The sequence below is a fragment of the Apodemus sylvaticus genome, chromosome 10 (assembly GCF_947179515.1).
Source record: "Apodemus sylvaticus chromosome 10, mApoSyl1.1, whole genome shotgun sequence".
NCBI lineage: Eukaryota > Metazoa > Chordata > Mammalia > Rodentia > Muridae > Apodemus > Apodemus sylvaticus.
In genome coordinates, this window is record NC_067481.1 from 99,466,189 (window position 1) to 99,482,137 (window position 15,949).

General features: G+C 47.7%; 1 protein-coding gene across 2 annotated transcripts; it reads right to left on the minus strand.

The window, feature by feature from the left end:
- Window positions 1-925: 925 nt before the first annotated feature.
- Window positions 926-8,058, minus strand: Nmral1 (NmrA like redox sensor 1). 2 transcript variants are annotated; one of them, XM_052196832.1, is made up of 5 exons: window positions 7,659-8,050; window positions 5,914-6,152; window positions 3,712-3,961; window positions 3,039-3,229; window positions 926-1,181 (listed from the first exon to the last, which is right to left on the minus strand). In XM_052196832.1, the coding sequence occupies exons 1-5, from the start codon at window positions 7,696-7,698 to the stop codon at window positions 1,002-1,004; spliced, it is 900 nt and encodes a 299-aa protein (XP_052052792.1). In that variant the 5' UTR covers window positions 7,699-8,050; the 3' UTR covers window positions 926-1,001. The 2 variants fall into 2 exon arrangements, with proteins under 2 accessions (XP_052052792.1, XP_052052793.1); XM_052196833.1 differs by having other exon boundaries at window positions 1,161-1,259; window positions 7,659-8,058.
- Window positions 8,059-15,949: the final 7,891 nt, after the last annotated feature.

Consider the following 15,949-nt stretch of genomic DNA (forward strand, 5'->3'; position numbering starts at 1 on the left):
TGAAGGAAGAGGCAGGCGGTTCTCTTGAGTTCAAGGCCATCCTGGCATACAGGGCAAGTTCCTGGGCAGCCAAGGCTACACAGAAAAAAGGAAGTTTCCTCAAGGCAGACAGCATAACTTTAGTCTGTTTATCTCATATTTTAGGGTATGACACAGTAAATTGTGCCTCAGCCAAGAGTCCACAGTAGATGAACCTGACGGGACCACTGCTTCTTTCCCTGCTAGAGGAGTCTGAAGTCAGGAATAGACAGCACAAAGATAGTTTGCTAGTAGTTAAAAAACATGGAGGCTGGAGAGACGGCTCAGTAGTTAAGAGCACTGACCACTATTCCAGAGGTCCTGAGTTCAAATCTCAGCAACCACATGGTGGCTCACAGCCCTCTGTAATGGGATCGGGTGCCCTCTTCTGGTGTGTCTGAAGACAGCAACATTGTACTCAAATACAAAAAATAAATAAATCTTAAAAAAAACGCAACAAACCCATACACAGGGAGATTCAGGTGTCATGAAATCAACAGTGGTCGGGCTCTGGAACAGTGCTACTCCCTCTGAAGGCTTAGAGCTGAGCTGACCTATCATGCAGGTCTTAGCCACAGGCAACATTATCTCAAGTCCCCCCCCCCCTTCGGTCCGTTTGTACTTTTTGAATGGGTACATTGTTTGCTTGTTGGTGTGTGTGTGCAGGTGAACACGCATGGCCACAGATTGGTGTTGGCTGTCTGTCTCTACCACTCTCCACCTCATTTTCTGACTCCCTGTGCATGCACACTGCTCAGGGTTGGGGGAGGAGTGAGTACTTCAGTACTTTAAATGCACGGAGTAAGCCTGTGCTTCCTGCTCCTGGTGTTCACAGGGCCCATTTTCATGCAACTGTCCCCCCTGCTCACTTCCCACAGACAGAGGCCTTTTCTTTTGGGAAACCATCTGCGAGAACAATGGTTTTTATTTGGGAGTAAAAAACAAACAAACAGAACTGTACACAAGAGTGCTGTGCTTCAAGGTCACAGCTGCGCAAAGTCTCCCTTGTGCCGCTCCAGCCACTGGTCCAGTGTCTGGGCCTTGGGGTTGAGTCGCAGGGTCAGGTCAATGTTCCGGTCAGGTTTCAGGGCATAGAAACGGAACATGTTGGCCAAGTCTTGAGCCCCCTGGAAACCAAGCTTCTCGTATTCCTCCGGAGTTGTCTGGAAACGGAGAATCAATCATGTTTGTTTCCTCTACAGCCTTGATGATGCCAGGCAAGATTGGCTTCCTCCAGAGCCCTAGAAAGCCAGGGTGGGCTAGGTATCACCCAACTTTACATTGGCCCTGAAGCCTCTAACTTAAGTCCTCACTGTGAGGCCACACGAACACTTGCAACTAGAAAGCCAGATGTGCGGAAACCAGAGCTCTCGCTGCTACCTGACACCCTCAGCTCAAAGGCTGCTCTTTCAAGGTCACGAGATGAAAGCCACTGCGCCTTTCAGAGCAGAAATCAACAGTTTTATTCCTCTTTTCCTCCCAAATCCAGTCTAGACTCTCCTGCTCTCAGATGCTCCATATTCGTGGCTTAGTCCCACTTCTTTTTAAGGCCACATGTCCACTTAATGCACTTCATTAATTCATTTGCCCTCCCACCCCACCCCAGATGGCTGCCCTGTAATTCACTCTGTAGACCAGGCTGGTGGCACAACATACACATAAAATTTTTAAAAAAGGCTTGATGGCGCACACCTTTAATCCTAGCACTTGGGAGGCAGAGGCAGGTGGATCTCTGAGTTAGAGGCCAGCCTGGTCTGCCTATTGGGTTCTAGGACAGCCAGGGCTACACAGAGAAACCCTGCCTTGAAAATAAAAAAGAAGCTCTGTCCATTATTAAGTTTAATTCTCACAGCAACTCTTGAAAGTGGATGCCATTAGTCTACCTATTTTATAGGTCAGAAACAGGTCATGGAATGTGCCCATGCTCCTGTGCAGGCTTTGGGGCTGGAACCAGGTTCTCAAGCCCAGGATTGGCTCCCCAGACCCCACTTCCCACTGATGTTCTGCTTGGGCGTGTGTGAGAAATCTGTGGGCGACTTAGTTGTCTTGGATCAGCATTTCCCAGAATGTTTCAAATGGAACAGGCTTTAGATTCATAACAAGGAGAAATATTAAAAACAGTGTACCCAGAGGCCTGCACAGGAACCGTGAGGTTCAGCAGAAAAAAGCCAGCCTTGTCTTTCCCATTGTCTCTTCAACACCCATCCTGGCAGACCCTGTGATTTCAGCCAGCCTCCTTAACTGGACTCCTTCTTCCCGGAAACCTTCACCCTGACGTGTAAGTGCATGCCAGAGGCAGCAAGGCATTAATTGTGAGCCCAGATTTAACCCTTGCTCTGAGGGGTGGGGGCTCTGGAGGAGTGGCTCTCCACCCTCCTAAGGCTAGGTACTTCCTTAACTGAGTTCCTCATGTTATGGGGACCACCCCTTCCCCACACACACAACATAAAACTCTCTTCTTGCTACTTCTTATCTGTAATTTTGCTGTCGTGAATTATAGCGTAAATACCTGATATACAGGATATTTAATATGCAACTCCTGTGAAAAGGTCTTTCCACCCTTCACAGGGTTAACAATCATTCTTACTCCCCAGGAGACCCCTATCTCTAGGGCCAGTGAGATGGTTCAGTGAAAGCATCTACTGCCAAGTCTGATGACCTAAGTTTGGTCCCCAGGACCCATGATGTAGAAGCAGAGAGCTGACTGCCATTAGCTGTCCTCTGCAGAAATGCTGAGACACATACATGTATACACACACACACACATTTGCACATAAAAATAATTGGGGGGGGGGGGAAAGCCAGGAATCATGCACGGTAGAAATCTTAAATCTCAGAACTCAGGAGACAGAGGCAGGTAGATCTCTGTGAGTTTGAGGCCAGCCTGAGTTCCACCCTGTCTCAAAAAAACAAAAGAAAATAAAAAACACAAAACCAAAACAAAACAAAAAACCCTTTGGGGAGTTAGGGGCACCCTGCAAGGGCTGAGGCGCCACAGCTCTGGGGAGGGAGGAACCCACCTTGGCAGGGTGCACAGTCTTGCCAGTGTGCTCGCTGAGCAGAGCGGCATATTCCTCCGCGGTGTGCCTGCAGGTACTGAGCCCGATGTCCTGCCCTATGTACTCTTCTGGCTTCTTCAGCAAGCTGAGCACCACGGGGCCCAGGTCACTCACAGACATTCCATCCATGGGGACGTCACCCATGGGCAAGTCTGTGAGAAGAGAGAGGTTTTCCCAGCAGCCAGTTCTGGGCATCCACACACATCAGTGTTGGCCTTTGTCTTTGTGTGGTGCCAGCGGTCTGGCATTCCCTGGGTGTGCAGGACTCCTGATATGTGTGCCAAGACCCGCACCCTCAGAGAAGGTGACATGAAGGGGGCAAAGAGTGAGTGGTCAGCAGACCAGCCCTTCCAGCCTCGCCTCTGGCACATCCCGCTCTACCTAATCCACCGACCAACTGGCAGGACACAAGCTGGCCAGGGCATCCTGCTCGTTTACAAACTGGTCAGCAAGCATCATCCACACCTTCTGCCTCCTCTTCTGAGAATGTAATAACCCTGGCTGGTGTCTCATTCCTCCACGGGACAGTGTTAAACCATTTCACAGAATGTGAAGTCAAGGCTTACCGAGATGACATGCCTAGTCTCAGGTCTAATGTTAGGTAGGGTTTCACTATGTGAGGTAGGACACTCACCCAGCAAGAAGCTCTTTCCATCTGCAGCTTTCTGGGGCAGGAAATAGGAAAGGAGGTTCTCGAAATAGCAAGGCAGCCGCACACTGGTCATAGGAACGCCAATGTCTCGGAAGTATTCCTCTACTTCCCCTTTGCCATCAAAGTGTCCGGCGGCCAGCCTCCCAGCCGTCAGCTTCCTGATGTTCTCCAGGCCACTGTACACTACGTAATGGAGGCCCAAGCGTTTGGCTAGATCGGCTAGAAGCTTGCCCTGGTAAACAGGAAAGGAAAGACCACCGAGGGTAAGAGGAAGGGCGTGAGTCCCTGATCCACTTCTTTGCACCAAGGAAGCGCTGTGCTCAGGAACCACATTCTTGTACGGTAAGCCCTGCGCTAAGCTTGCAGACTCTTTAAGCTCATGGATTTTCTAAGGAAAAGTGAGCCAGGAGGTAAAGCCAGGAAGATCAGGAGTTCAAGGCTCACCTCAGCTACATGAGACCATGTCTAAAAACATAACTGAAAGATTTAAGACAGAGCAGATCTGTCTTGGGAAGGGCACAGAAGCCTTTTGATGTGCATATCCGTGTCCTTGTGACCATGGGGCTCGACTGACACCACTGGAGAGCTCAGAGCCATCTTGGGAGAAGGTACGGCTTCGTGGTTGAACATCTGGGCTGAGATGATCGGACTGTGTGTGACCAAGGACAAGCGGTCTAACCATTGTGACTTCACTACTTAATAAACAGTGATTTATGTCATTAAAGTTGGAGGTATAAAACCACATCCCTCCCAAAAAAAATCTGTCCATACCTTACCCCTAGTGCACGCCTGTAATCCCAGCACTCTGAGAGGCAGAGTCAGACGGATTTTTGAGTTCTAAGCCAGCCTGATCTACAGAGTGAGTTCCAGGACAGCCAGAGCTATACAGAGAAATCCTGTCTCGAAAAAAAACAAATCCAAAAAACCAAGAGTTGAGACTTGATCATCCTAGATTAGTCACACGAATGACTCCTAAATCCAAATTAAGTATTCTCCTAAGAGAAGTGAGCCAAGGGTCTGGAGTGAAGGAGGCCCATCAGTTAAGAGGCCTGGCTATTCTTCCAGAGGACACAGACTCATTTCTCAGCAGCTCACAGCTGTCTGTTAACTCCCGTTCAGGGTATCTGATGCCCCTTTCTGGCCTCTTTGGGTACTGTATGGAAGTGGTACACAGACATAAATGCAGACAACACACCTATGGTGATTTGAATGAGGATAGCCCCCTGTAGGCTCATTTGTTTGAATACTTGGTCCCACTGGTGGGATTGTTGGAAAAGAATTAGGTAGGAGGTGTGGTTTTGAGCTGGGAATGAGCTTTGAAATTCTAAAAGCCCAAATCGTTCCTTACTCGAGGATGCTTGTCCAACGCCAAGCCTGCCTGCTGCCTGCCCGCCTGCCTGCCTGCCTGCCCGCCTGCTGCCGCCATGCTTCCAGCCATGATATCACGGACTCCAACCCTCTGGTACCATGAGCCCCAATAAACAGGTTTTAAAATAAGTTGCTTTGGTTATGGTTTCCCTTTACAGCAACAGACGATAGCATGAACATAAAGTAAAAATAATAGTAATTATCATCATCATCAATCATGTCAGGCATGGTGGCAAAGGCCTATAATCCTAACATTCAAGGTCACAAGTTCTAGGCCCACTTGGGCTACCTAGCAAGACTTGGCCTTACCCCTCCCCATCAGAATAAAACACGAAGAAGCCATGAGAAAATGGAAGCAGATACTGGTTGTCATAGGTTAGTCACACCTAGAGCCACAGAAGCTGGAGGCACCGAGGAAGCACTCCTCCTCAAGCTCCAGGAAGGACCGTGATCTTGCCAACATCTTAATTTGGATCTTCAGCTTTTAGAACTGAGGCAATTTCTGTGCTTTTGAACTACCCGGAGTATAATTACCGTGGTCCCAAGGAACTCACGTGGGGTTCCCAGGATTAAGGAGACAAACCTGTTTCAACCAGATCTTTATCCCAAGTGCTGTAGTGTGTGTATGGTTTACCCCTCAAGGGTTCATGAGCTAGGCAGAGGGTGTGTCCTCCATCAGTCTGCAGAACAGTAAGGAGAAGAGCTGGGGCTTCGGTGCTCCGCCCTCCCTGGCAAGCCAGAGCTGCCTTCTGGATCAGCTGGGGTTCGAGGACTCGTCTACGGCACTAAGCCGAGCCCTGGCCTCCTCACACTCACCTGCCGCACTTCTCGGTCCTTGCTGCACTTCTCCCAGTAATTGGTCACAATGAAGGCGGCATGAGCCCCGGTCAGGGCCAGTTCCATGCTAGGCGCATCGTCCTGGTCACCTCGCACCACCTCCGCACCCTGCCGCTTCAGCTCTTTGGCTGCCCTCTTCTCGGGGTTCCTCGTTACCACTCGAACCCTGAATGTCCCATCTTCCAGCAGTGTACGTGCCACAGAGCCACCCTGCGCACCTGTGAAGAGTCAAAACATGTCACAACTGCCAGACTCAGCGTGAAAGAACAGTCTAGAAGGAATTACTCCACCAACGCAAGCCTGCCCAGAAACAGGGGCATCTCCTTAAACTGTCTTCACCACAGCATGCTTTTTACCCTTTTTTTGTCAAAGATTTCTAAAAGAAAAAAAAAAAACAGGCGGCGGCAGCGGCGGCGGCAGCGGCGGCGGCGCACACCTGTAATCCCAGCACTCTGGGAGGCAGAGGCAGGCAGATTTCTGAGTTCGAGGCCAGCCTGGTCTACAGAGTGAGTTCCAGGACAGCCAGGGCTACACAGAGAAACCCTGTCTTGAAAAAGAAAAAAAAAAAAGAAAGAAGGAAAAGAAGCTGCAGGTTATGAACGTGGCGAGGCTGCGGTCACTGCCCAAGCCTAGCACTTGAGTGGCATCTCTAGGACCCACATGGTGGGAAGGAGAGAACAAAATTTTTCTGCACCTTCGCCTCCACAAGTGTTCAGCGGTAGTGCGCACACCTTCTGCATAAACATAAACATAATAATACACAAGACCCTTCTCAAAATAAAAATAAATATGGAGAGATGGCTTGCCGGTCAGGTTGCTCTTACAGAGGACCAAGGTTTGGTTTCCAGTACGCAGAGGTCAGCTGGCCATCACAGCTCTAATTCCAGGGAATCCAAAATTCTCTTCAGGCCTGGTCAGGCAAGGCTAGGTGGCACATACACACACAAAATAAGGAACACCCTCACTACCGCCTCAGCTCAGCACGTCATTCAGAGGTACAGCGCTTGCCCAGTATCCAGGAAGCTCTAGGTTTTTGGTTTTTTAGATTTGGTTTTTTTCGAGACAGGGTTTCTCTGTGTAGCCCTGGCTGTCCTGGAACTCACTCTGTAGACCAGGCTGGCCTCGAACTCAGAAATCCACCTGTCTCTGCTTCCGGGATTACAGGCCAGTGCCACTACCGCCCGGCTAAGCCAGGTTTAATCATCAGCCCCTGGAAAAGTAAACAAAGAAAAAAACCCTTATATATTGGAAAGGAAATTAGGTGGTGCGGGCGGGCAGGGAGGTGTGTGGAAGTAGAGGGCCATGCTATTGATTGAAAATGTGGCCGGTGTTTACATTTATTCTGGTATGAAACCAAGGAAACTTGTCATCTAGGGGAGGAGAGGGAGAAAACTCAATTTCGATATTCTGTGCAAAAGGATGTGCACACTTGCCTGATGTGCACACTTGCCTGTACACACATGGAAGTCGCTCTGTAGACCATCTATCTGGCCTTGAACGTTCAGAAAGCCTCCTGCCTCTGCTTTTGGAGTCCTCTGATCAAAGGTGTGCGACTCCACGCTTGACCATATATATTTAGTGGAATATATACATTCAAAACCAATCTGCTCTCAGGTTTTGCCGCCCCCAGCCACCCACATGTGTGAGAAACACAGCCGTTCTTCCTACAAGCAGGGGTCTGGAAGCCTTGGCTCTGCCGACCTTCCCAGGCCTGGCTCGCTCACCTGTGGCTCCAAAAACCACCACGAGTTTCTTATCAGCCATGGGGTCCAGAGCCCAGAGAGCGCGACCCCAAGAGGGCTGGGGTAGCAGAGTTGGTGAGCAGCTGGAACTCCGCCCGGAGACGTCCGGTCCCTGAACACCTTCCGAGATAACGCCTGGCAATACCCAGTACCAAGCCCCGATCACAAGGGTGACAAAAGGCTAAAACAAGGGTCGGAGAATGGGATTTGGCGGGATCCGTAGGCCTACAGCAGAGTCCACTAAAAGGGGGGTGCAGTTCTGTGCAAGCCGCAAGCCACTACTGCAGCTCCCTCTACCCTAGCAGAGCCCCTTCCGGCCGCGCCTCGGGTGTGTGGCTAGCCGGTCGCCAGGCTTACGCAGGGCGCCTGAGGTCCTGGTCCACACCCAGCTCTAGCTCACTCAACCTGCCCTCCCCCGCGCCGGATGGCTCGATGGTTCCTCCCGTCACGCTCCGGCTGCTTCTGGGTTTAACCGCCCGCTGGCCAAAGTGTGCAAGTCCGGTTATTGTACAAGTGCACGTGGCGTGTGTCTGGCGTGAGGGCGGGAGGTGGGGTTTCTGCTAGATACAGAATACCTCTCTCAGCCTTCCGAGCGCTGGGATTAGAGGTATGAAGTTCCATGCTTGGCTGATTATATCTACATTACTAATGTTTTTGCTATTATTTATTATTACTATTCCTATTATTATTATTGTTGTTATTATTATCATTATTATTACCATTTAACGATATCCCACAATGTAGTTATCTGACCTAGAAGTTGATATGTAGACCAAGCTCTGCCTTTCCAGTTCTGGTGCCATACCTGCACTATTTTTTTCTTTTTTTTCGAGACAGGGTTTCTCTGTGTAGCCCTGGCTGTCCTGGAACTCACTCTGTGGACCAGGCTGGCCTCGAACTCAGAAATCCGGTTGCCTCTGCCTCCAAGTGCTGGGATTAAAGGTGTGCGCCACCACTACACAGCACACCTGCACTATTTAATAAATACATGAGCCTTTCTCCAGCCTGTGGTTTTTTTGAGACAGGGTCTTGTTTGTGGCCCAGCCAGTCTCAAATTTGGGAGTCTCCTGCCTCTGCCTCCGGAATACTGGGATTATAAGCATGTATCACTGTGCCTGGATGATTATGCTATGTAAGATAGTGGCCCATACTTTTAAAAATGCATGTATTTATTGTTTAATAAATTCACATTAGGGCTGGAGAGATGGCTCAATGGTTAAGAGCACTGACTGCTCTTCCAGAGGTCCTGAGTTCAATTCCCAGCAACTGCATGGTGGCTCACAACCATCTGTAAAGGGATCGATGCCCTCTACTGGTGTGTCTGAAGACAGTTGCAGTGTACTCATATACATGAAACAAATAAGTAAATCTTTAGAAAACAAATTCACATTTATATTTGTGTTTAGATTTATAAATGCATGTTATTTGTGAATTTTTCCTTTAGTAGCATACATTATTGGTAATGATGGGTTTCAGTATGACATTTTATGCATGTAATAAAGTTATTTTTACCACATTTGCCCCCATTATCTTTTGTTCTTGTCCTATTCCTGCTGATCCCTTCCTTTCCGGCCAGTCTTCCTTCTATTTCCATACTTGTTGTTTTCTTAAAATATTTCATTCTAAAGTGAAAGAAAAATAAATTATAAGAAATACTTTATTCCATTTTTAACTTTGTGAATATGTGTGTGAGTACGTGCATGTGACCATAGGTGTCTGTGAAGAACAGAAGAAGGCGTTTTTGCTCCACTGAACTGGAGTTACATTTGTTTGTGAGACGCTTCGTGTGGGTGCTGGGGACTGAACTGGCATCTTCTGGGAGAGTAGCAAGTACTCTTACCCTCTGAGACATCTCTCTAGCCCTCCACACACCCCTTTTTTCTATAACGATTTCGTCAGGGTTGCTTACAGGAGTGTGGGTTAAGGGAAGAGGTCATGTATCAGTGTGGGCATCCGTTTATGAATTTATTTTGTGTGCTTCTCACGTCTTCTCTGCCACTCTATGACGTTATGCTTCTGTGCCTATGAGACAAAGGGAATCCACCTCTTCCCGAGGTGCCGAGCGATTGTAGGGCGCTGTTGACATCTGTTAAAATCACTACTTAATGTTAATGGTAAGTTCTTCAGTTCCTGTTGTAAGCACTCCTTCGGTTTCATTTTCCTGCAAATAAGCAGAACCTTTGGGGAATTGGGGCAATCTAATTCCCTAATTAGCTGCTGTTGGACTTTGTCTTGCTGCCTTAAGTAAAAGAACTGCCAATCAAACAGCCAGCTGGGCTGTATTATGCCAGCACCAGCCACCTGGAGAGAACTAATGATGGTGATGACTGCTCCAGCCGCTGAAGGCGCAGCTTCTTCAGGAAGGGCTCTTTGAAAGTCTGCTGTAGCAACTTACTGCTTAACAAGAGCCCCAGTGAACTCTAAATAATCTTGCAACTATTTCCATTAAGGCAACACGGGGAACAGGACTCCTGGCTGCCTAGTAAAACAATGAGTGTGACTGGTGTTAACAAGTGAGGCTCAAGGGGCCGTGGTGGCACACACCTGTAATCCCAGCACTTGGGAGGCAGAGGCAGGCGGATATCTGAGTTTGAGGCCAGCCTGGTCTACAGAGTGAGTTCCAGGACAGCCAGGACTACACAGCGAAACTCTGTCTCAAAAACAAACAAACAAGAAGGAGGAGGAGGAGGAGGAGGAGGAGGAAGAAGAGGAGAAGAAGAAGAAGAAGAAGAAGAAGAAGAAGAAGAAGAAGAGGAGGAAGAGGAAGAGGAAGAGGAAGAGGAAGAGGAAGAGGAAGAGGAAGAGGAAGAGGAAGAGGAAGAAGAAGAAGAAGAAGAAGAAGAAGAAGAAGAAGAAGAAGAAGAAGAAAGCGAGGCTCTGGTCCAAGCGCAAGTCTCGGTATCTCTCATTGGTGCTTAAGAGGCAAGACTGTGATTGGCCAAAGCAAACAGCTGAGGTTTGTCCAAAGCAAATGGTTATGACTGGTTTCTGGTCCAAACACCCTTGTCAGGCTGTATAGGGTCACCTCGTGGGTTTGCCATGAGACTTCTCTCTGCAAGCCTCAGCTGGCATAGCTGCCATAGTTCTACCTGGCATCTTCTTAACTGGATAATTTTGGGTTTTGTGTTATTTCTGTTGTTCCCTCTTTTCAATAGAGTTGGCTGAGTTAGGATGGGGGAAGCAGCGCACGCCTGTAATCCCAGCACTTGGGAGGCAGAAGCAGGTGGATTTCTGAGTTTGAGGCCAGCCTGGTCTACAGAGTGAGTTCCAGGACAGCCACAGCTATACAGAAAAACCCTGTCTCGAACAAAAATAAAACAAAACAAAACAAAAAGATGGGGAAGCAGCAGAGACAGAAGTGAAAATGGTGGGTTGTTGGAGAACCCTGCTCTTGAGGCCACAGTCTGCCATATCCGGTTAGCTCCCTGAGCTCCGTGCAAAATGGAGGACTTCCTTCCTCACAGTAGCTCCCATTCTCTGCCTAACCTTACTTGGAGAGCGTCTCTGGGCACAGATGCCTGACTTTATCTGGGGTGTGACCCTTAGCAGAGAGCTCTCTGCAAACTCTGGATGTCTCAGTACACGAGTTCCCCTTTAGCCTCCCACCTGAATTATAACTAGGTGCTGTGTTATGACCGCTCAACCATTCCTGCCCATATAATAATTAGGTAATGTAATATTTGGTCCTAAACGAACCAGTCTGCCCTTTCCACCCATACTCTAAGAGCCTTATATACCCTACTTCTGGAACAATAAAGTAGAGCTGTCTCACTGACGCTGTCCTCAGAAGTCCATCTATCATCCTCACTGCTGTCTGAATCCTGCTTTCTGCTCTTGCTCCCTTCGCCCTCATGGACTGGTGGCCAACGACCCCTGAGGAGAAGAGTGACCCACAGTGGTGACTCAAGAGGCAGTTGTGTGGTTGGTCAGACCATCGGGTCAAGGAAACCAACTATTTGACATTAGAAAAAGAAGTTGAACAGCTGAAGAACAGTCAGCATAGGAAGGACAGTGGATGCAGAGACACAAGAAAGGGCAAAGAGCTGAGACTGAGGGAACCAGAGACGAAAGACTGCAAGGTCCTGGTCACAGAACTGGCAAGTCTTCAGGGTCTTAGGGCCCGAGACTCAGAACCAACACTATAATCAACCTTGCCTCTTAGCTCCGACCTCCACCTTTCTGCTAGGCCACAAGGAAAAGAGCTCCTCTTTTAGCCTAAGTGGACATCTTTGTAAGGTCATCTCAAGCTCACTGAGACTCATGAAATCAAAAGGTCCAGTACAAACTGTTTGAACCAGACTTGGCTGATGCTATGCCTGCAGGAGCCCAGATGATCTTTCTTAGGGTGTCTGTAGGGTGTTCTAGATGTCTGGTACTCACATAAGAGCAGCCATTTGGCTGATAATCCTTTCCCCAAAGGCAAGTAGGCAGCAGGAAAGAGTCTAAGGCCGCTGTCAAATGAGGAGTCACACTGGACCACCCTGAACATCTTTGCTTATCTCCAGACCCACAAGCCATCAGAAGGAGTGCTTGCCTTTACCTAAGTGTTAGTGCGAAAATCACTCACTGACAGTGATTTTTGACAGATGTTGGCTTTACCAGAGTCCAATACCTGTCTAGTGTCCCAATACTTCGTTCAAAAGTCCTACTGAGCTGGGCAGTGGCCCATGTCTTTAATTCCAGCCCTTGGCAGAGGCAGGCAGATCTTTTAGTTTGAGGCCAGCCTGGTCTACAGAGTTTCAGGTCATCCAGAGCTACATAGTGAGATCCTGTCTGCAAAACAAAACAAGACAAAACAAAGCCATAGCGACCAAAGGACCTTAAATTCGTTATGATAATAGGGCACCCATTGGTGCCAGGACAGATCTAACAATTAATAAATTAGGTAAGGAAAGAGGTGGTACTCTGTTTTTTTTGGAAATTTTCACCATGAAAAGCTCTGATAATATAGCACAGCGGTAGAGTTCTTGTCTAGCATGCTGGAGATCCTGGATTCAATCCCTAGTAGTGTGTCCTCTCTCCTTAATAATAATAATAATAATAATAATAATAAGGACAGAAAAGAAGGCTCTGAGGAGCGCTTGCAGAGCTTACATTCACCACTCTCCTGTAACTCTGTCCCAATAAAATCCAGCACCCTGGTGCAGCACATGGAGAAACTGCCTTCATACTCTGGTCATCAGTTAGATTATCTAGGCTGCTCCCAGAACTTCTTGGGTTTTTTTGAGAATAGTCTTGAGTAGGAAAAGATTCCGCAAATGTGGGTAACACTTCTAGTGTGGAAATCTTCCTAGCTTGTGGGTGCATCATACACCTAGATAATAGAGAGGTAGAAAGAGAACATCTGCCTGGTGTGTGTGTGTGTGGGGTGGCGCACGCCTGTAATCCCAGCACTTGGGAGGCAGAGGCAGGCAGATTTCTGAGTTCGAGGCCAGCCTGGTCTACAGAGTGAGTTCCAGGACAGCCAGGGCTATACAGAGAAACTCTGTCTCGAAAAAAAACCAAAATCCAAAAAACCAAACCAAACAAACAAACAAACAGAAAGAGAACATTTGTGGAGGCTGGGGAGACATAACTCTGCAAAAAGGGCTTTTCTATGCCCTCCTTGCTTTGAGTAATGACATGGAGACCTTTATATTTGTTATAAAGGTGAGGTGCTAAGCCAGGCAGATTCTAGGCTATTCTAGCCAAGTATGCTGGCCTACTTCCCAGCCATGTGGACCTGAGTCATACCAAAGTCACTTTTGTGTGTGTGGGAACAGGCTTACTCATTGGCTTGGCTCTTGATAATTAGCCTAATATGATTTGTCCAGGAAGCCCTAGAGAGTCACCTGGCCCTGATAACACTATGATTACAAGGGTGCCACCACACCCAGCCTTAAAAAAATATTTATTTTTATTTTGTGCATATGGTGTTTTGCCTGCATGTATGACTGTATAGCACACTCATGTTTGATGACCACAGAGGCCAAAAGAGGGCATTAGAGCCTCTGGAACTGGAGTTACAGATGTTTATAGGCCACCAAATTGGTGTTGGGAATTGGACACATGTCCTCTGCAAAATCAACGAGTGCTGCTAACTGCTAATCCATTTCTCCAGCCCTTGCACACGCACAGTTTTACATTATGCCAAGGATTGAATTCAGGCCCTCATTCTCGTGCAGCAAGCATGGTACCAGCTGAGCTAAAAAGTCAGATCCCAGTGAGTTTGAGGCCAACCTTGAGTTTTGAGACTGCCTGAGCTATGTAGGGAGACCATGCCTGAAAAAAAAAATAAACAGAAGAAAGAATATGATTCATTATGGGTTCATTTCAAAGCAACTTTCCTTACGGAGGAGACAGGCAGACTAGAAAAACAAAAATAGCTGATTGTTTAACATCAGGTCACTCCAGATTCCATTTTGGGTAAAGATGAAGAAAAAGGAAAACTTCTATATCTTGTCAATTGAAACTAGTGTGTTTGGGAAATTTAGTTATTCTTTTAAATTATATTTTTTCCAAAGTTAAGATAATTAATTTAGTTTCAACTTGGGAATGTGAAGCCCAAGTGGTCATTTTGATTTTCAGCCTGATCTGATGAGACCCAGTAAAAGAACTCATTCCAACAGCAATGTTACCCTGCAATTTTTATCTAACAGGAGTATCTTTTAAGGTCATGTAGTGATCTATTTAGGCCTTGTTTTGGGTCTTAGAAGTATGTGACCAAACTTTTGGCTATTTCATTGGGTTATTATCCCTCCACCACCCTCCTCCGCCCTTTCCTTCCAACCGCCAACATTAGGTAGGAGAGAAAGCAGATGAGGAAGGGGCATTGATATCTTTATACTACTTCCTGCTGATCAGGGGCTTCAGGTTCCTTAGGACGCGCTTGATCTTGGCTGTCAGGATACGTCCAACTAGGAACCAGCAATCCAGCAAAGAGCAACAACCGCAGCAAAGAAGGGAGGGACAGAGGGGAGGAGCGGGGGAGGAGGGGGGCAGCCACCACTGCAGACTCTTCAGGTCTGCAGTGATATTTTTATACCCTCTCAAGTGTACCCAGAATTCCAAATGTAAACTATTTTCAGCTGACAAAATCATGCCCCTGCCAGAGCACAAGACAAATCATAGTTAGCTTCTGTGGACAATCTGAAGCAGCTCCACAGTCCACAACTGGGATCAAAACATACAGGCTGGAGCGATGGCCCAGCGGTTAAGAGCACTGGCTGCTCTTCCAGAGGTCCTGAGTTCAATTCCCAGCAACTTGATGGTGGGTGACAACGATCTCTAAGGGGATTTGATGCCCTTCTCTGGCATGTGGGTGTACATGTAACAGAGCATTCATACATTAAAAAAAATCACACATTTCTGTGTTTTTAAGGAAACTAAAATTCTCACTATAAAAATATTTAAAATATTCAAGTATATAGGAGTGGAATTGTTAGTTGGGCTTGATGACACGTGCATGTGGTCCTAACTCAGGGCATTGTAGTGGAGGCCAGCCTAGGCTACATAAGTGAGATCTTGAAAGAAAGAGCTAAATTTTATTTTTATTTTTGAGTTCTCTGCACTGGAGTGTTGGTATGTGCATATGCTAGTAGAGGCAAGAAGAGGGCGTCAGATCCGCTGAGGGTGAAGTTACAGGCAGTTGCTAGACAACCAGCATGGGTGCTGGGAATGGGATTGGGTCCTCATCGAAAGCATTTACTCTGAGCTACACCTCTAGTCCCCACAAAGAAGACAGATGTGAGACTGTTAGCAGAGACGGGCAGTGACTGGGAGTCAAGATGAGCGTTTGCACAGGAATTGCCTAGGGCTCGCTCGCATGTTAAGTGCCAAGTGGTCAACTTGGCTCCTACATACATGTACAGATATATAAGGATTATGCAAAAAAAATGAATTCACTGTAAAACGTCCGTTTGTTTCTTTCTTTCTTCTTTCTTTTCTGCCTTTCTTTCTTTCTTCCTTCCTTCCTTTCCTCTTTTGCAGTGTTAAGAATCTAATAATTCTTTCCCAACAAATTACATTTCCAATCCTGTTGTGGTTTTGTTTGAGCATTGGACAAATGCTCACACTGTAGCCCAGATTGCTATGGAATTCTCCTGCCTCAGCCCCACCTCTGTCCCCGCCTAGTGCTGGGATTCCAGGCTTGAGCCCCCACTCTCGATCACATGCTTCCTTCCTCTCGGGTTAATACCACCACTCCCGAGGCTTTCTCAGAAGGCAGTGTCAGCTCCGCCAAGAGCCTCCTGCTCACTGCCTCCGTCTGGGGGCGTGGCCGCGTGGCCCCGCCC

Excerpts from the sequence above, each read along its gene's own strand:
- Nmral1 (XM_052196832.1), bottom strand. The coding sequence starts at position 7,698 with ATGGCTGATAAGAAACTCGTGGTGGTTTTTGGAGCCACAG. Across the intron at positions 3,230-3,711 it reads TGGAAAGAGCTTCTTGCTGG|ACTTGCCCATGGGTGACGTC; the intron begins GTGAGTGTCCTA and ends CTCTTCTCACAG. Across the intron at positions 1,182-3,038 it reads AGACTGTGCACCCTGCCAAG|ACAACTCCGGAGGAATACGA; the intron begins GTGGGTTCCTCC and ends CTCCGTTTCCAG.